This window comes from Mobula birostris, chromosome 9 (assembly GCF_030028105.1).
Source record: "Mobula birostris isolate sMobBir1 chromosome 9, sMobBir1.hap1, whole genome shotgun sequence".
Classification (NCBI taxonomy): domain Eukaryota; kingdom Metazoa; phylum Chordata; class Chondrichthyes; order Myliobatiformes; family Myliobatidae; genus Mobula; species Mobula birostris.
In genome coordinates this window covers 30,443,621-30,464,204 of record NC_092378.1, presented here as the reverse complement: position 1 = coordinate 30,464,204, position 20,584 = coordinate 30,443,621, and the positions used below count along the sequence as shown (strand labels likewise).

The following is a 20,584-nucleotide window of genomic DNA, read 5'->3' as shown; positions in this document are numbered from 1 at the left end:
ACAGTGGACGTTTCAGGCTGAGATCCTTCCAACCTGATGGCGTGAACACCGACCTCTCGAACCTCTGGCAACACTAGATGAACAGAATTTAGTGTAAGGTGGGCAGACGTTATAGTGTTGTACATGTTGTTTCTGTTGTCAAAGTCCGAGCTGAGTTATAGTCATATGCACACATACAAGAGGGCACAGGTGCTAGGGAAACTTACAGCATCCTTACTGTAGATTATGAATTCATTACTAGGATTTCTGAAATGTTGAAGGGGAATTAATTACAAAAAATTTCACATCATTTCCCTGTCTAACTGATCAGCAAAACATAAAAGATTCAAGGAACTGTCAAATGTAGGATCGTCATCCAGTGCTGCGTCAAATATAAGGGGGCACTGCTTTGAGGTGAAAGAGGGAAAGTTTAAAGGAGATTTACAGGGAAGATTTATTTTAACCGCAGAGTGATAGGTGCCTCGAATGCACTGCCAGGGGAGGTGGTAGAAACGGATCAATAGCAACGTTTGACAAGCATTCAGACAGGCAGATGAACAGGCAGGTAATGAGCTAGAGAACACATGTAGATGGGTGGGATTAGTTTGAAACAGCAGCAAATTCGACACATATATTCCAGGCTGAAGGGTCTGTTCCAGTGCTGAATTGTTCTGTTTCCTTATTAATACCGGAAAAACTACAGCAACTGGTCACTTTTCGTTTGCTGTTTACGTGATCTAGACTTGTGCATATTGGCAGATTTATTAATCGTAGCAACAAAAGTGATCAACTAGTACAAAAAAAATGGGTTGGAGGTTCCTAAAAATACAAGGCATAATATAAATTGTTTCAGAGACACAGGCCAGGGTACCAGCCATTTTGAGGAATGACATATCAGCAAGGGTAAAGAGGATATTAAACTGACCACCCATTATACACCACAGAATATTTTCGTTTTTCATTTCTACCATTCAGGGCCCCAGACAGTCCTTCCAGGTGAGGCAACACTTCACCTGTGAGTCAGCTGGGGTGATATACTGCGTCCGGTGCTCCTGATGCAGCCTTCTATATATTGGCGAGACCCGACGCAGGCTGGGAGACCATTTTGCTGAACACCTACGCTCTGTCCGCCAGAGAAAGCAATATCTCCCAGTGGCCACACATTTTAATTCCACGTCCCATTCCCATTCTGATATGTCTATCCACAGCCTCCTCTACTGTAAAGATGAAGCCACACTCAGGTTGGAGGAATAACACCTTGTATTCCGTCTGGGTAGCCTCCAACCTGATGGCATGAACATTGACTTCTCTAACTTCCGTTAATGCCCCACCTCCCCTTGGTACTCCAGCTGTTATTTATTTATTTATTAATTTATTATTATTACTTTTTTTCCCTCTCTCTCCTTTTTCTCCCTCTGTCCCTCTCACTCTACTCCTTGCCCATCCTCTGGGCTTCCCCCCTCCCCCTTTCCTTCTCCCTGGGCCTCCTGTCCCATGATCCTCTCATATCCCTTTTGCCAATCACCTGTCCAGCTCTTGGCTCCATTCCTCCCCCTCCTGTCTTCTTCCATCATTTTGGATCTCCCCTCCCCCTCCCACTTTCAAATCTCTTACTAGCTGTTCTTTCAGTTTGTCCTGACGAAGGGTCTCGGGCCGAAACATCGACTGTACCTCTTCCTGTAGATGCTGGCTGGCCTACTGCGTTCACCAGCAATTTTTAAAATGTACAGTTGATCATTTTACACTCTTGCTCAAAATCAAAACAACTCACAATGTTTTGGAAGTGCTTAGTCAACTTTTGACATTTTCTTGTATGGAGATATATGAGACTAATCCTCCTCTGCACAACAATCTACATTGCTCTTATCTATCGTGACCCTGACCATTATTTACAGATCAGTGCCAATCCTTATGAATTATTGGCAAGATACCAATCAGCTGAAAAGATCTTACTGATAAAACAGACAGAAATTGTGCCAGGCAGCAGTCAGGCTCATGAATTCGTGACTGGGTTTTGTAATCTTATCTTAAGCGGGCCCCATTTTGATGTGGACTGATGTTATGTTACTGGCCTAACACCTTTCTCAATCCTTCTTGTCACAGTGATCCACCCCATTTTAAAAGAGCTTCTTGCTGAAATTGAATCAATAGACAGGTGGGGAACACTTGAACCTATGCAAATTTGAACACTAGGCTCCAGTTGTTGTCAATTTGTTCACTGAAGCCCATGAGAGGGCCTTTCACAATATCTATAAAACAAAGGTTCTCCAACAACTGCCCACAACTTTACAGCACCACCCCCGATAATACAGATTCACTTTATAATAAAGGAGGCAAGTCATCCCAGATTTGTAGGGTTGCCTAAGAGGACTTACTTTGAGAGACAGAAGGGTTTGAAGGCCGAGGGATAGCTCACATATCTCGTCATCTATTAGACAAAATGGACAACAACATTACATATCTTGACAACAGCACAACATTCAGATCACTCAATGTCTTTCCAGGTTATGAATTTTCAGAGAAGCACAATATTTCACAAGTTACTCAGGCAAAGGTTTTGGGTTGAGACTGTGCATCAGACCTGTGGTATAGAGGGGAGGTTGCCAGTATACAGACGTGAGAGGGAGGTGTGTGGCAGGTGCTGGCAGGTGATAGGTGGAACCACATGAGATGACATGCAGATATGTTGCTTTTCCTTTAGATTGAGAAAACTCCCTAACTGATATCTATAGTAGTCCAAAATCCAGAATTTGTCTCCAGTATGCTTTTCAGCCTCAGCTTTCTGGAAAAAATGACAAAATAACCTGGAGAATTGAATGCAGTTTTACTCTCCTTACCCAAGAAGGATGTACTTGTCTTTGAGGGAGTAGGGATGTGGGATTTTCATATGAGGACAAATTAAATCAGAATCAGGTTTATTATCACTGGCATGTGTAGTGAAATTTATCAACTTAGCAGCAGCAGTTCAATGCAATACACGATAATATAGAAAGAAGAAAATGTAAGTAAATAAATCAGTTAAGTAAATATATATATATTGAATAGATTAAAAATGGCGCAAAACAGAAATAATATATATTTTAAAAATGTGAGGTAATGTTCATGATTGATTAGTCCTGGTGTTTAGAGGCTAATTGAAACTCACAAAATTTCTGACAAGATTATCAGATTGATTTCAGAGAAGATATTTTCCTCGTCTGATGGCCTTTGCTTCTCGACTGGGGTCAAGAATCAGAGGTCACATTCTTAAATAAGGGGTAAGACATTTAGGACTGAGGTGAGGAGGCATTTGCTCAGTCAGAGCTGTAACATGTAGAATTCCCGATCACAGGAGGTTGTGAAGGTCAAGTCACTGACTTATTATGAGATGGATAGAAACATTTCTAGACATTAAGGCAACAAGTAGAGTAGGGAGGGAGCAGGGGTACAGCAGAGATGGAGGATCAGCCATAGCTATATTGCCTGCAGTGCTGCAGAGTCCAGTCCCGCCTCCTACTCCGTATTTCTATGTTTTAGTTACAACGTTTTCCCTGAAATCCACTGTTTAAAGGATCAATAATCAACAGCACCCTGAAAGCTTGCCATTTATTCTGCACACTGCTCACAGTCATGTCTGAACCTTTCTTGCATCTTCGATTAGATTTCTGTAGAGATTTGTCTATGTCTATCAGATTTCTCAGTGGATGACATGAACCAAAAGCTTCAGAAATATCACCAAAAGCCAGCAGGGGGAAGAGAAATAGAAGGGTACCTCATCCAAGAACTTAGCAACCTTGACATTACAGGAACAAAAGACATTAATCATGCTTCCCTGATGTTAAATGCTGTCAGCTGTGAGATCTTGCAGCAGATTCCTTGAACAGGCTGAAATTGACACAACATGATATTAGAGAGAGAGAGGTCTGACCACTCTGTACTGGAAACCCTGGAACTGAAGATTGGGTATCTTTATGGGAATTCTGTTTTAATGCCACACAAAGGAGAAAAAGAATTGCTGAACTCCTAAAATGAGAACACTGATATGGGTCTTATTGTTAAAATCAACTGATAAGATTTTATAAAATCCAATTTTCCTGAGAAATACTAAGCAGCTCCACAATATACTGAAAATTCATTGTGCCTGAATTTCAAAAACGGCATAAAGATTTGATCAGGACAGAATGTTTTCATTTAATAGAATCATCTGACATCAAATTCTCATTGTAAACAATGTTGGTTTTCTTTTCAATCCACAATCTGTTACTATTCTCACCACCTCACTGCTTGCTTTAACGTGACAACAGCTCTTGTTCCAACATTCTGTTTTTTTTCCCCCATGTGGAGCTTGTAACAAAAAGAGCAATTGTGGTAGAAAGCTTTGAGAATTGAATTACATTGTTTGGAAGAAACAAGCACATTCTCAGATCCTCATAAATTTTAGGGATAAATCCTTCTGCCCAACAAAAACTGTTGGAAAGTGGGCAGACTATTATTTAGATGGGGAGAGAATTCAAAATGCAGGGATGCAAAGGGACTTGGAAGTCCTGGTGCAGGATACCCTAAAGGTTAACCTCCAGGTTGAGTCAGTGGTGAAGAAGACGAATGCAATGTTGGCAGTTATTTCTGGAGGTATAGAATATAAGAGCAGGGATGTAATGTTGAGGCTCTATAAGGCACTCATGAGACCACACTTGGAGTATTGTGTGCAGTTCTGGGCTCCTTATTTTAGAAAGGATATACAGACACTGGAGAGGGTGCAGAGAAGATTCATGAGAATGATTCCAGGAACGAAAGGGTTACCATATGAGGAACGCCTGGCAGCTCTTGGGATGTATTCCCTGAATTTCAGGAGAATGAGGGGGGATCTCATAGAAATATTCTGAATGTTAAAAGGCCTGAACAGATTAGATATGGCTAAGTTATTTCCCATGGTAGGGGAGTCTAGGACAAGAGGGCACGACTTCAGAATTGAAGGACATCCATTTAGAACAGAGATGCAGAGAAATTACTTTAGTCAGAGAGTGGTAAATCTGTGGAATTTGTTGCCAAGGGTGGTTGTGGAGGCCAAGTCATTGGGTGCATTTAAGGCAGAGATGGATAGGTTCTTGATTAATCAGGGCATCAAAGGGTATGGGGAGAAGGCAGGGGAGTGGATGACAGGAAGAATTGGATCAGCCCACGATCGAATGGTGGAGCAGACTCGATGGGCCGAATAGCCTACATCTACTCCTATATCTTATGGTCTAAAATCTGTGGCTTTCTAGATTGTGTACTTGGATGATCTGCTGACATGCAATCAAATGCTTTCTCTCTTCTGTAACAACGTAACAGTATTAAGTGAGAGCCAGAAATCTTTAGGGAGACATATTATAAGTAAAAATAGTAATTAAATTATTCAAGGACAAAGGAAAGCAGCTAGGCACAGTATATAGTATGGTTGGAGACTCAGTAGGATCACTACTAATCAAGTTGGTTGAGTTCTGAAGGATGTAGCTAACACTTTGGGTTGAGAACAAATGATGAGAGAACACACACAAATGATAAACCTACTTAATTTCTTCCTCACCTCTCTGGATCAGCCTCAGTACTAGCAGAAATGAAAGCTGCTCAGTAGCTACTGAGCTGCACCCTCAGAAGTCCCATCACGTAGGACACCTACACTTACACTATTGTGCAAAATGGGATTTATTCAGAATTGATCTGGCAGTTCAAAGCTGGACACAAATGGAACACTTGGATCATCATCAGCAGCAGCAGAACTATGTTAGAACACAGAAAAACAACAGGAATTCTGCAGATGCTGGAAATTCAAGCAACACACATCAAAGTTGCTGGTGAACGCAGCAGGCCAGGCAGCATCTGTAGGAAGAGGTGCAGTCGACGTTTCAGGCCGAGACCCTTCGTCAGGACACAGAACACTGTATTCCACCACGGACTGTAATTTACTGCCTGGCAATGTCTTACCCTTAAGTCAAATAACCAATCCTGGTTCAAAAGGCATTCAGAAAATTCAACCAGGAGGACCACCCGACATCCTTAAAAAATGATGTGCACCCTAGCAAAGCCACAAACAAGACTATATGTCAACTAAACAGTGAAAACAGTCTACAACAAACTCTGCTAATTATCTGATAATTAACAAATTAGATCAGAGATATACAGGCCTGTTATATCCAGTTGTCAATGATGGGGAATAATTAAAAACAACCAACAGATAGAAGATGATTCAGAAAGACCTCAGTTTGGCCAGCAAATAAATGCTAAAGAGAATGGCGTGGCATTTGCAATCATTTCAGATAGGGGTGCCAAGTGAATGGTCCAGCATAGTCTCCTCTTGAGACACGCATCATCAGTGAAGGCAGCCTTTAAACAGTTAAACACGCTGGCCACAGGAAAGGCCATGAGATCAAACTGTAGTGCTGGCAGGTGAGAGGTGGAACCTGACTGTAGTGTTCAAAACTGGCATTTCAGAACTAACTACCTAAACTACTCCAGTACAGTTACAACACTGGCATCTACCTGGTGTAGTAGAAACCTGTCCAACTGAGGCTGTCTGCATGGATCAGCTCAACCCCAAACTATCACTAAGATTTCTTCAGCCTATGTGGATGAATTACTTCAGATGCACCATTAGCAATCCTTCCTTCATGACAGGGTCAGAAATGTGGATATTCTCTAATGATTTTTTTTGCTTACACCTTAGTATATTGTATCATAGTGAGAGAAGGACGCTCTGTGAATTAGCCTGTATCTACAACAGTGGTACTTTAAAAAAATACTTTAAAATGCCAATATATCCAAGATACAGTGTAAAACTGTAATGGCAAAAAAAGGTCAACAACAAACAGCTCCCAGCCTTAAGGATAAAGGGCAGGGAATAATGGGATGAGGAAAATTGGAAGGTGGTTTAATTTGGAAAGCTTGGCAGAGAAACTAAAACAGTTAATGCCAGAAGGTGGATTTGGCACAGTGACTGACTTTGTCAATTTCTGCACATAATAGGATAGCACTAAACAACGTGGCTACTGAGTGGTGAAGAAAACAGTTGGTGCATCGTCCTTTATTGGTTAGGGCATTGGGTACAAGAGCCTTTGTACATGGAGTGCTATGTTACAACTGTACAGGATACTGGCGAAGCCCACTGTGTGCAGTAATGGTTGCTTAGCTATAGAAAGGATGTCATTAAACTAGAATGGGTGTGAAAAGATATGCAAGGATGTTACCAGGACTGAAGGGCTTGGGTCACAAATAGAAACTGTATATTCTGGGCTTTTTTCCCCTGTAACGTAGGTGGCTGAGGCTTGACCCAAGAAAGAGGTATATAAAAATCATGAGGGCCATAGAATTGTTTTCACAATTTGAAAATACAGGGTTCATTGAACACAGGTCTTTAAAGAACCATTTGCAATTCATGGAAAAAGTGCTGTGATGTTCTTACCTACTACCAAAGCTGGACACTCAACTTTCTCTTTCCCCAACATGATTTCTAACTTCTCCACTCGTTCCATTGTGTTTGGACTTTGGGTAGATCTGGGGAGCTCAGGGTCTTCACTCTCTGCCACAGGTAATTCCTCAAAACTAAAGAAAATAGAAAGACTTACATTTGTACATTGTCTTTCACATACTCACAAATTTTTATTGTGGTTTATACCTTATAAAGCGATTTTTGGAGTAGAAGCATTTGGAATGTAGAAATGTGCAGGATTGATAGACTGTCAGGCAGTGGCCAAATAATCTGTCCTTGTAAAGTTGAGTGAAGAAGAAATATTGACAGAACACAGGAGATGACTTTCCTGACACATTCATATAACACTTCTTACTTCTACCTGAGAGCAGAGGAAGCAACAGTTTGATATCCTGTCTGAAAATGAGCACTCGTGATAGTTTACCACACCTTCAGCATTGACCTAGATTTTCAATGGTAGGACTTGAAATCAGAACCTTGTAACAAAGAAGGTGTGCTACCAAAAGAAAATACCATTCACACAGTAGATTCCATACTGTAGTTAAGTTCATCTTACAGTTAATTTACGTTATACATAGTCATAGTCATACTTTATTGATCCCAGGGGAAATTGGTTTTCATTACAGTTGCCCCATAAACAATAAATAGTATTAAAACCATAAATAGTTAAATAGTAATATGTAAATTATGCCAGGAAATAAGTCCAGGACCAGCCTATTGGCTCAGGGTGTCTGACCCTCCAAGGGAGGAGTTGTAAAGTTTGATGGCCACAGGCAGGAATGACCTCCTATGAAAATGAATATGAAAATGAGAATTTTCATACCATGAAAATGATACCTATTGAATGAGCTGTTACTATCACGAACTATTTGCGGTTTCATATATGATATGCAAAATGCATCCTGATGAAGTTTCATGTCTTTATCTATTAGAATTTTGGGTATTGCTTTTCCATCCCTTGTATTTCTTGGCTTTCACTGAGAGTTCTGCACTATTTTTTCTTGTAAAATGAGTAAATAATGTAAAGGCTGAGATTTCAGGGACGTGTGCTAAGGGACAGGGGAGTGGAGAGCTTAAGTAATGGCCATGTGTTGCAATCTGTTTGTAGATAAGGGTACTAGGGTCGAGTTTGGTAATTCATTCTGGGGGAAATGGATGCCGATGTTAGAGTAGTGCAAGGAGGGGATAAGCAGCCTGAGGAGGTTATGAACAAACTCATGCCAGAACAACATAGCATGCATGTTATTATTTTATATTCATGTGATCAGTTGGTATGGGGCTATTGCTGTAATGGGGAAAGCATTTTAAACCGAGCACATTCATATGACATGGAAAATAACACAGTTTCTAGCTGAGATACAGTAAGATGTACTGCAGTGTCAGAACCTGCACCATCAGTTTCCTCATCTCTGCATATTGTACATTTATTATGTCATTTCCCCTAAATTAGAATGCATTTCAACGATGTTGGTATGGCTACCATTAAAAAAAGCCACATCAATAATACTTGGAAAAATCAAAACCATTTTCAGTTGAACTGCACATCTCCTTTCCCATTTGACAATCTTGTTGGTGGATCAAAACGTCCTTGTGCCACATCACAGTGTCCCTGTGTGACTACGGTCTGCCTGCCTGAAGACTGTTTTTCTTTACTCTGGGTTCTGTAGATAGCTTTGCTAACTCACAAGAACTCCAGCCCTTGCCTTAGCTTGCTGATGAGAGCAGCTTAGAGAGACTGGATCTGGGGCATGCTGTTTGCTTACAAATCGCATCATGTAGCTTAGACAGCAATCTTCCAAAGTACCATCTCTCTGCCCCATGAAGATATGCAAATACTTCCTCATGGGAAATTAATTCTCTGGGCATCTTCATTTTACACAAGACATTTTTATGTAGCCACACAGATGGTAAAGATGGTGTCTATTGTGTAATAAATCAAAGAGGTTTATAATAATCAGAATGACATGTGGCCTCTGTGGGCTGGTTTAGGACTTCATGGCTCCTCTACCTAAAAGAAAGAAGATTTTCCCCTCTGAACACGTGGGGGTCTCATCTCTTATTCCTAACCATTTTGTATTAGTTGGAGCGTTGAAACATTTCATCACCTCACCTTCGGAGGCTTCACCTCAGTTTAGTGTGGTGGGTATACAATGTAATAGCAGGGTAGGTTGTTGAATTAAAGAACATGTTTTTTAGCGTATATGTATTTGGGTAAATGTGCCTGTAAGAGAGCACTATTTTTAGTGGTGTGCAGCTCATCTTGACAGATCACAAGATGTGAAAGCTCCTTTGGCATGATTCAGTTACATGGGGAGCTTTGTTCTGGAGCAGAAATCACCAACAATGTTTAGCTAGGGTTTTTAACTGTGAAATAAAGTAGGAAATGCAATAAATACACTGCAGATTAAGGGCAATTTATGCAGAGAGGACAAGAGTTCACATTTCAGTTCATTCATGTATCATCAGTAGGTTTTTGGTTTCTATTTCAGATCTTTCCAACATCTATGGGTCTTTTTGGCTTTTTTTCCTAATCTGCTTTCGCAGATCTGTCTTACCCTTTCCCTGCTGCACAAGACCTCCCTCCGGCAAGTTTCTCATTAATTAGCATTTCAGTATCTCTCCAAGGCCTGGAGCTCTCTTCCTCTCCCCAGCACATTGACTTATGTCCTTGGCAGCTGTTAAGTGGCTGCTACCAGGGCTTTGCCTTTCAGGGTTTGTGGTGCTGCACAGCAAAATGTCAGCAGCTGTGTTCAGTAAAGCCAGGTCCCCTTTCAGCACCTGTACCTGGCTGTAAACCAATGGTATTCAAACATCTTTTTGATCAAATTCATGAATTTTTCTAGTAGATTTGATTTGGCTTTACTGCTAAATGTAATAATATCCACAACACACTAATGATAGATGGAATCTAAATTACAGAAATATCTCTGAATGAATAGAAAATGATTTATCTAATTATTTATATACTTTTTTCAATTATAGAAAACCTGCAGCACAATGCAGGCTCTTTGGCCTATGATGCTGTGCTGAACGTGTAGTTATTGTAGAAGCCCTCTATTTTACTAAGCTTCATGTACCTATCCAGGAGTCTCTTAAAAGATCCTATCGTATCCGCCTCCACCACCGTTGCTGGCAGCCCATTCCACGCACTCACCACCCTCTGCGTAAAAACCTGCCCCTGACATCTCCTCAGTACCTACTTCCAAGCACCTTAAATCTGTGCCATCTTGTATTAGCCAATTCAGCTGTAGGAAAAAGCCTCTGGCTATCCACACGATCAATGCCTCTCATAATTTTACGCACCTCTTTCAGGTCACCTCTCATCCTCCATCGCTCCAAGGAAAAAAAGACCAAGTTCACTCAACCTATTCTCATAAGGCATACTCCCCAATCTAGGCACCATCTTTGTAAATCTCCTCTGCACCCTTTCTATAGTTTCCATATCCTTTCTGTAGTGAGGTAACCAGAACTGAGCACAGTACTCCAAGTGGGGTCTGACCAAGGTCCTGTAAAGCTGTAACATTACCTCAAACTCAACCCCACGATTGATGAAGGCCAATGCTCCGTATGCTTTCTTAACCACAGAATCAACCTGTGCAGCAGCTTTGAGCGTCCTATGGACTCAGACCCCAAGATCCCTCTGATCCTCCACACTGCAAGAGTCTTACCATTAATTCTATATTCTGCCATCATATTTGACCTACCAAAATGAACGACCTCACACTTATCTAGGTTGAACTCTGTCTGCCACTTCTCAGCCCAGTTTTGCATCCTATCAATGTCCTCCTGTAACCTCTGACAGCCCTCCACACTATCCACAACACCTCCAACCTTTGTGTCATCAGCAAATTTACTAACCCATTCCTCCACTTCTTCATCCAGGCCATTTATAAAAATCACAAAGAGAAGGGGTCCCAGAACAGATCCCTGAGGCACACCACTGGTGACCGACCTCCATGTAAAATATGACCCATCTAGTACCACTCTTTGGCTTCTGTGGGCAAGCCAATTCTGGATCCACAAAGCAATGTCTCCTTGGATCCCATGCCTCCTTACTTTTTCAATAAGCCCTGCATGGGATACCTTATCAGATGCCTTGCTGAAATCCATATACATTACGTCTACTGCTCTACCTTCATCAATGTGTTTAGTCACATCCTCAAAAAATTCAATCAGGCTCGTAAGGCACGACCTGCCCTTGACAAAGCCATGCTGACTATTCCTAATCATATTATGTCTCTCCAAATGTTAATAAGTCCTACCTCTCAGGATTTTCTTCATTAACTTACCAACGACTGAAGTAAGACTCACTGGTCTATAATTTCCTGGGCTATCTCTACTCCCTTTCTTGAATAAGGGAACAACATCTGCGACCCTTGAATCCTCCAGAACCTCTCCCGTCCCCATTGATGATGCAAAGATCATCGCCAGAGGCTCAGCAATCTCGTCTCTTTCCTCCCACAGTAGCCTGGGGTACATCTCGTCCGGTCCCGGAGACTTATCCAACTTGATACTTCCCAAAAGCTCCAGCACATCCTCTTTCTTAATGTCTATATGCTCAAGCTTTTCAGTCTGCTCTAAGTCATCCCTACAATCTCCAAGGTCCTTTTCCGTAGGGAACACTGAAGCAAAGTATTCATTAAGTACCTCTGCTATCTCCTCCGGTTCCATACACACTTTTCCATTGTCACACTTGATTGGTCCTACTCTCTCACGCCTTATCCTCTTGCTCTTTACAAACTTGCAGAATGCCTTGGGGTTTTCCTTAATCCTGCTCGTCAAGGCCTTCTCATGGCCCCTTCTGGTTCTCCTAATTTCATTCTTAAGCTCCTTCCTGCTAGCCTTATAACTTTCTAGATCTCTATCATCACCTAGTTTATTAAACCTTTCGTAAGCTTTTCTTTTCTTCTTGACTAGATTTTCAACAGCCTTTGTACACCACGGTTCCTGTCCCTTACCATCCTTTCCCTGTCTCATTGGAATGTACCTATGCAGAACCCCACGCAAATATCCCCTGAACTTTTGCCGCATTTCTGCTGTTCATTTCCTTGAGAACATCTGCTCCCAATTTATGCTTCCAAGTTCCTGCCTGATAGTGTCATATTTCCCTTTACTCCAATTAAACGCTTTCCTAACTTGTCTGTTCCTATCTCTCTCCAATGTTACGGTAAAGGAGATAGAATTGTGATCACTATCTCCAAAATGCTCTCCCACTGAGAGACCTGACACCTGACCAGGTACATTTCCCAATACCAGATCAAGTACAGCCTCTCCTCTTGTAGGCTTATCTACATACTGTGTCAGGAAACCTTCCTGAACACACCTAACAAACTCCACCCCATCCAAACCCCTTGGTCTAGGGATATGCCAATCAATATTGGAGATTTTAAAATCTCCCACCATGACAACCCTGTTATTATTACACCATTCCAGAATTTGTCTCCCTATCTGCTCCTCGATGTCCCTGTTACTATTGGGAGGTTTATAAAAAAACACCGAGGAGAGTTATTGACCCCTTCCTGTTCCTAACTTCCACCCACAGAGACGCAGTAGACAATCCCTCCATGACTTCCTCCTTTTCTGCAGCCGTGACACTATCTCTGATCAGCAGTGCCACACCCCACCTCTTTTGTCTCCTTCCCTGTCCTTTCTGAAAGATCTAAAGCCTGGCACTCTAAGTAAACATTACTGCCCCTGAGCCATCCAAGTCTCTGTAATGGCCACAACATCATAGCTCCAAGTACTGATCCACGCTCTAAGCTCATCCGCTTTGTTCATGATTTTTTCGCGTTAAAATGGACACATCTCAAACCATCAGTCTGAGCGCATCGCTTTTCTATCACCTGCCTATTCTCCCTCTCACACTGCCTGTAAGTTTTCTCTACTTGTGAGCCAACCTCCTCTCCCTCCATCTCTTCAGTTTGGTTCCCACCCCCCAGCAATTCTAGTTTAAACTCTCCCCAATAGCCTTAGAAAACCAATATCCCTGCCAGGATATTGGTCCCCCTGGGATTCAAGTGCAACTTGTCCTTTTTGTACAGGTCACACCTGCCCCAAAAGAGGTCCCTATGTTCCAGAAATCTGAATCCCTGCCCCTGCTCCAATCCCTCAGCCACGCATTTATCCTCCACCTCGCTCTATTCCTATACTCACAGTCGTGTGGCACAGGCAGTAATCCCGAGATTACTACCTTTGAGGTCCTGCTTCTCAACTTTTTTCCTAACTTCCTGTAGTCAGTTTTCAGGACCTCCTCTCTTTTCCTACCAATGTCGTTGGCTTCCCCCAGGTAGGTTCCCCCTCCAAACAGTTCTCAAACAGGAGTACTTATTGTTAAGGGGGACAACTACTAGGGTACTCTCTAGTATCTGACTCTTGCCCTTCCCTCTCCAGACTGTTCCCCACTTCTCTGTCTCCTGTGGTCCGGGGGTGACTACCTGCCTATAGCTCCTCTCTATCACCTCCTCACTCTCCCTGACCAGACAAAGGTCATCAAGCTATATCTCCAGTTCCCTAACCTGGTCCCTAAAGAGCTGCAGCTCGACGCACCTGGCGCAGATATGGCCAACTGGGAGGCTGGGAGTCTCCTGCACTTCCCACATCTGACACCCAGTACAGAACATCAGCCTCACAGACATACTTCCTGTTCCTATTCTTCACAAGTAACTTACCTCACCCCGACCCACTATCGCCTAAGCCCAGTTGAGCCAAAGTCCTCCTACTCCATTTCCCTCTAATCCAAAGCCTGCTCCTCCTCCCATGCTCACTCTATAAAGCTGTCTTCTTTTAAATCCTTCCCGCCAGTCTAACTCACTGACATCCACGCACTTGTGCAGTTGTATCTCGTGCCTCATGGACTCCACTGGAACAATAGCGTGAAAAGATATAAATGCATTACATGATAGGTAATGTGTCATCTTTCCAGTAACAGGAGCAACCTAACACAATTGCAGAATTTATTTCCTTGTTTTGCCCTACTGCCCTATTTTCCTGCTTTTGCTTCCTCTATTTAATATGATCACAAAATCTATTTAAGCAAACTGAATATTTACCCACTGAACCAGTTTCCTTCTTACTTGTGCTCCAGGGCTAATTGTGTTCAAGCCTTGCTCTTCCATTACAGCTGTCCGTCACCCCGCCCCCAAACAAATAATGAATTACATGCAAGCAACTGCTCCATTTTTCTACCTCTACATTCTGTCTAATGACTTCAAATGTACTGTATACTTAGTTTGTTCCCACTTTACCCTGATTCCATCCTTCTGCTGCAGTACCAAGAGAGGTCTGATGAAAATTACTAATGACATATACGTTTTACAAGGCACTTTGTCCATACTTGTCTTCTTTGACCCAACTCTTCTCAGTCATCCAGTTGAATGTCTCCACTTTCCTGGTTACATTATTACCTATTGATCGATAATAAGTCAATGATATCCTTTTTGTCATCTTTAGTGTACTAAAGGGATTCATTCTTGTTTGTTTTCTATTTCATATCCAAAAACTGCCCTTTGGTAGTAGGTTCAAACAAGAAAACAGCTGCGAAAGGTCTGGGCTCGAAATATTGACTGTTTATTCATTCCCACAGAGTTCCTCCAGCATTCTGTGTGTGTTGATCTGTTTTGGGATGTTGATGCCATTGGCAAGGCCAGCATATATTGTTCATCTCATACGGTAAACCACGTTCTTGAGCTGCTACTGGTGAAGGGAGTTCTAGAAGGTTCAAGGGAGTTCCAGGAATAAGATCCAGTGATAGCAATGGGCTGTATTCCGATCCTTCCTTGTCTGCTGGAAAGGCTTCAGTGGTAAAGCTGGAAGGTGAATTACCCAATGCAGGATACCTAACCTATGACCAGCTCTTGTGGCCATGCTACTGAAATCTGTACCTACTAACTTGTACATACTAACTTGTACCTACTAAATCTGTACCTACTAACTTGTACATCTTTTTGTAATGTGGGAGGAAACCAGAGCACCCGGAGGAAACTCACACAGCTACGGGGAGAACATATGAACTCCTTACAGACAGTTGTGGGTATTGAACCCAGATCGCTGCCACTGTAACAGTGTTACGCTAACCACTACACTACTCTGCCACTGCGAATGCCTGTATCAAAGTATTGCCATGTAGAGCAACTTAACACAATTTTTGCTTTCTAAAAGGAAAATCATGTATTTCAAATTTGCAAGTGTTCTTCAGGAATGTAACAGGCAGAGGTGACTGAACGGAACCTGTAGATATGGTGTATTTGTATTTCCAGAAGGCATCTGGAAAGAGAGCCACATAAAACACTGCCACACAAGAGCTTGCAGTATTGGGCGAAATACGTCAACATAGGTTGACAACTGGTTATCGCATAGGAGAAAGAGCTGGAATAAGTTTGTCTTTTTCAAACTATAGAGATGTAATCAGTGGGTTGCAACAAGTACCAGGTTTTAGCCCTCACATGATGTGGAGGAGAATAATGGGTGTTTAGGTATCCAAATTTGCTTATGAAATGAAACTTGGGAGGTGGGTGGGAGATGGTGAGGTTGTCAGGGATCAGACTGTAACAGAAAACAGATTGGTTCAATGAGTGAGCAAAATTCTGGCAAATAAGGTCATGCACTTCAGTAGGAGAACTTAAAAGGACTACTGTTACTGAAATGGAGAGACACTGCAGATGAGTGAAGTATCAGAGACAAAGTTGAATTTATTATCGTATGCACAGTTACATGTATGCAAGGGTATAATGAAAAATTTACTTACAGTAGCTTCACGGGCACAGAGATTCATGGGAACATCAGCTACAAGAGGAAAAGCAGAGGAAGGCGTGAAGTTAGGGTTTCCCGGACTGCGGTCCACTGACCACTCGGTTAATGGTAGGGGTCCAGGACATCAAAAAGGTTGGGAAGCCCCCGGCACAGAGTTATCTTGATGTCCACATGCACAAAATGTAAAAAGTGACTCAAGTAGTTAAAGCAAATGGCACTTTGACTTTGTTAATGAGCTGGAGTTTAAAGAAATAATATATTTATATAGGGTGTTTGAGAGTTTTGGTAACCTTATTTGTGAAAGGATATACCAGCATTGGAGGCGGTGCAGAAGAAACTCATTGGGATGAGAAGGTTGTGTCATAAGAGATGGCTAAACTGGTTTGATCTGTATTATTTGGAGATAAAAGAAAGAAAAATGTGAGCTGTGTAGGAATTTCAGTGTGGGCATTGAATCTCCGGAATTCTGTACTCAAAGAGTTATGGAGGCTAGATCACAGGGGATACTTAAAAACAAGATAGACACACTTTGAAATTATGGAACTGGCATGAAAGAGGAGGTGAGCTCATATTGAATGGTGGTAGCCTTGAAAGGCCTGATACTGACTCTCATTCATATTTCCTTGTCTAGGTCCTGCTGCATGAAATGTGTTATTTATAGCGTTAGGAATTGAACTGAAATGGTGCAATCTTCAACGAACAACGTCATTTCCGATCTGATGCTGACATGAAGCAGCTGAATGTCTTTGAGACCAAGATGTTATTCAGGGGAACGCCTGGCCTCACTTCATCACCTCCTTTTTTGACCCTCCCACCAGTGTCTTCAAAGTACCGATGTCTGGCATACATTAACCAAAGAGGGGAAAATCATCCTTTAGTTCGCTAACCTACATTCACTTGCATCTAAGCAGCATTTTAATTTTAAAATCCTTACCTCATTTTCAAATCCCTCCAAGCTCTTCCTGCACTATATTCAAAGTTCTACAGCCCCCAACTCTCTGCACTTCGCCAATTCTGCCCTGATGAGCAATCTTGAATATAATCATGGTGATAAACTTTAGAGACCTTGCTTTTGAATGCCAAGGTCCAAATCTCTTACATTCATTCAAATTTCTTCCATTTGCAGCCTCCTAGTGTGACACAGCTTCAAATTTTAATTGTAAGTTTTTTTTTAACGACATTTTTAAATGAAAATGTTTACGTGGACTCTCTGCACGCATTCTCCTTGAGCTGCTGTTATTGACTCGAAACCATCTTTTCCTCCGGAGATTAGGCACCAGAACAAAGATGGTCTTTGTGTCAGAAGCCATTTGGAGTGGCATTTGAGGCTGATGGCCTGGATCAAAGAGCTAGGCCAAGAGCCGAACATCTAGGATCCAAAATTCATAGATTAATTATGATTAGAGATTGTAGTAAATCAATTTTGGTTGGATGAACAGCAACCTAACGACCAACTGGTTGAATTGTCTTCTGCATCCATGTAAAAGTATTCCTTCTAATTTCAATCACACCAACTCAGTCAGGCTGCAGATGCCAGGCTATTTTTGTGTAAACCTATTGAATGCTTTCTTACCCTATTCTGTTTAAGCAGCTGCTGGAGACTGTATTCTGGTGGCAGCCTGTGTTGATGGTGACTTTGATCTTTTGATCACGACACTGAGGAAACATGAGATAAGAAGTAGTCAGGAAAAGGAAGTATATATGTAGCGTCTATCTACAGGTATTATTAAAACATGAATTTCAAGCAGCAGGCCATATGTTCCCATTTTATATTAAATTATTTATAGTTTAAATGGGAATTTCCAATTTCCTGCTCCCCCATATTATCCTCCTTTCATAGAACATACAAGTTTACAACACTGTGCAAGGTCTTGCTTGACTGAACCAAGCATGTCATTAAATTTGCTTAGGATAGTCACACTTTGTAAATGGCATCAGCTTTTCAGTCTCAAACGTTCAGAGATAAGTCTGAGAGGCTGCTACACAGGACCCAGCCCTTCAGTACCTGTTAGTAGACAGTCACTATACTATGACCTTTTCAGTCACAGCAGGGGATAGGGCACACTTGTGGTCAATGCAGCAACACTGACAGTAACGTGCACCTGATGACCAAATTCATTCTCTTAATTAGGGATTGCAGATTTCTGTTTAAATTTGGCTGTGCTTCTTGCTACATGTCCATGGAAATTCAGTACATACTAGTTCATTAATCTTAGCTCATTCCTCATCCTATCAACGTTAGTCTTCTTAAAATCAAAGTTCTGCTCAGACTATTTATTACTAGACTAAACTGAACAATAATATTGTATTGTGAACAGCTTTCTGACCTAGGCAACCTCCACTATGTCTTCAGCTTTTTTAATGATATGCTCAATATTACTTGCTTTCCTTTGGTTTCCATGATCATGAGTCAGTGAACAATCTAAAATAATGCCTCAGAATATTAAGTCATATTTTTAATGTAATTTCATTTGTCTTACATTTGATAAACAAATTAAGGTTTTAAAGAAAGAAAAGCACAAATGTTTTAATAGCAAGATTGAGTTTACAAACTAAATTTTCTATTGCGATTGTTAATACATTAAAAATTTAAACCAAGGCTCAGTCTAACATCAAACACTAGTTTTCAGCTGAATACTTTTAACCAATAGTTTAAGAGATCTTCAATCCAAATCTATACATTCTGAACATGAAATTTTCAAAATATCCTCACATACTGTACAATATATTTGTATGATCCATGAGAATTTTCCAATCTGTTCATCATCAGAAGTTAATAGGAAATATGCAACCCTCAGGCCGTGAGAAAATGTATTTTAGTTTCTCTAAAGCATTTTGAAATAAAGTCAGAGCGTTAATTCTCAAGGCAATGTTTAACAGAAATATCTTAAATATAAACTGCTACATGTACCAAGGGAAGTAATGCAGACATCCCATTCTTAGTTTAAAACTTCTAAACCACATTTTAGAAAGGTATAAAGGCCTTGGAGAGAGACTGCCAGTAGAGATTTATAAGGATGGCACGGGGAAAGAGGAACTTGGGTTATATGGAAAGGTTGTTCCCTTTAGAGCTATATGGAAGATGTTGGGCTGGAGACATCTTATAGGCCTAACAAGTCCAATCTAATTTATTTTCTGAAGTGCACTTGTTGATTCACCCTGACTGAATCTTCAAGTTCAATGCAAGCTATATGTAGCAGGCAGTCATTACGAAAAAAGTATTTGACAATGGTCATTAACGCATTCCACGCATTTCAATTCTTCAGTCTTCATTATCAATATTATTTGGTCTTCTTTGAGGTGACTTACTGTAAGTAGAGGATACAACATTCTGACTTATCCACTTCCTGTAGTAGTAATGACTGCAACAATATATAGAATTACTTTGTCAAATTGTAACTCAATCAAACATACCTTACAGAAGACAGTGAGTAAAGATAAAGTATCCATATTCGCGGTGGATTTCATCTCTTCAAATGGTGACTGAGTCATAGAGCCACTGTCCTTTGGATCCCTGTGTAATTTTGTGGCGTTGCTCTCAAGTAATCGTCTTTGAACAATGTTGTGAGGTTGCTGTGTGGATGAAGAGAAAGTGACAAGACAATATGGGCATAAATGACTATTGGTGAACTGCCTCCATCACTGCCGTATCAAACTCAAGATTATCAGTAGGGTCACTCAGCAGAAAAATAAGGAGTTTGGAAAAGAGGGCAAACACTTTGGTTCACTTCCACGTAACAACTACAGTGTTAAACTTGGGATGTTGGTATAGAAACATACAAATTTATAGCACATAAGGAAGTCATTTGGCCTTCACCTTTATATCAGCCAAAAATGGATTTGTGTTTAATCCCACTTCCTAATTTAGTCCATACCTTTGCAGGATATTATTCTTTAAGTGGTCATCCAGAAACTATTTAAACTGTCACCCTATTAGTTAGAGAGTTCCAGACCATAATTATTGAGTGAAAGCATTTCATTTGCTACTCATCTCTAATTCTCTAGCAAATAGCTTAAATCTATGCCCACTAGTTAGTGAGTTCTTTATTTATTTAACTGTTTAAGACTCTGATAAATTTTATACACTTGTTTATTGTACACCATGTTTCGATCAAAACAACTTTCAGAGGATCTTAGAAGAAGAATTGTGGATATGCATGAAGCTGGAAAAAGCTCCAAAAAAATTTCTAAAGACCTGAGTGTTCGTCAGTCCACAGTAAGAGAAGTTGTCTACAAATGGAGGAAATTCAGTACTGTTGCTACTTTCCCTAGGAGTGGGCATCCTGCAAAGATCACACCAAGAGCAATGCTGAAGGAGGTGAAAAAGAACCCAAGGGTAACAGCAAAAGACCTGCAGAGATCTCTAGAACTTGCTGAAGACTCAGCTCCTGAGTCCACTATAAGAAATACATT

At 41.1% G+C, this 20,584-nt stretch overlaps 1 protein-coding gene across 1 annotated transcript in view; it reads right to left on the bottom strand.

Moving 5' to 3' along the window:
* Window positions 1–20,584, bottom strand: part of nrip2 (nuclear receptor interacting protein 2) — a 39,825-nt gene that overhangs the window by 5,528 nt on the left and 13,713 nt on the right. Inside the window, exons 2-5 of the mRNA XM_072267713.1 lie at window positions 19,586–19,744; window positions 17,745–17,827; window positions 7,397–7,536; window positions 2,355–2,407 (exon numbers count right to left, since the gene is read on the bottom strand). Of these exons, the coding sequence (XP_072123814.1) occupies window positions 2,355–2,407; window positions 7,397–7,536; window positions 17,745–17,827; window positions 19,586–19,744 (435 nt within the window). The remainder of the gene's footprint in view (window positions 1–2,354; window positions 2,408–7,396; window positions 7,537–17,744; window positions 17,828–19,585; window positions 19,745–20,584) is intronic.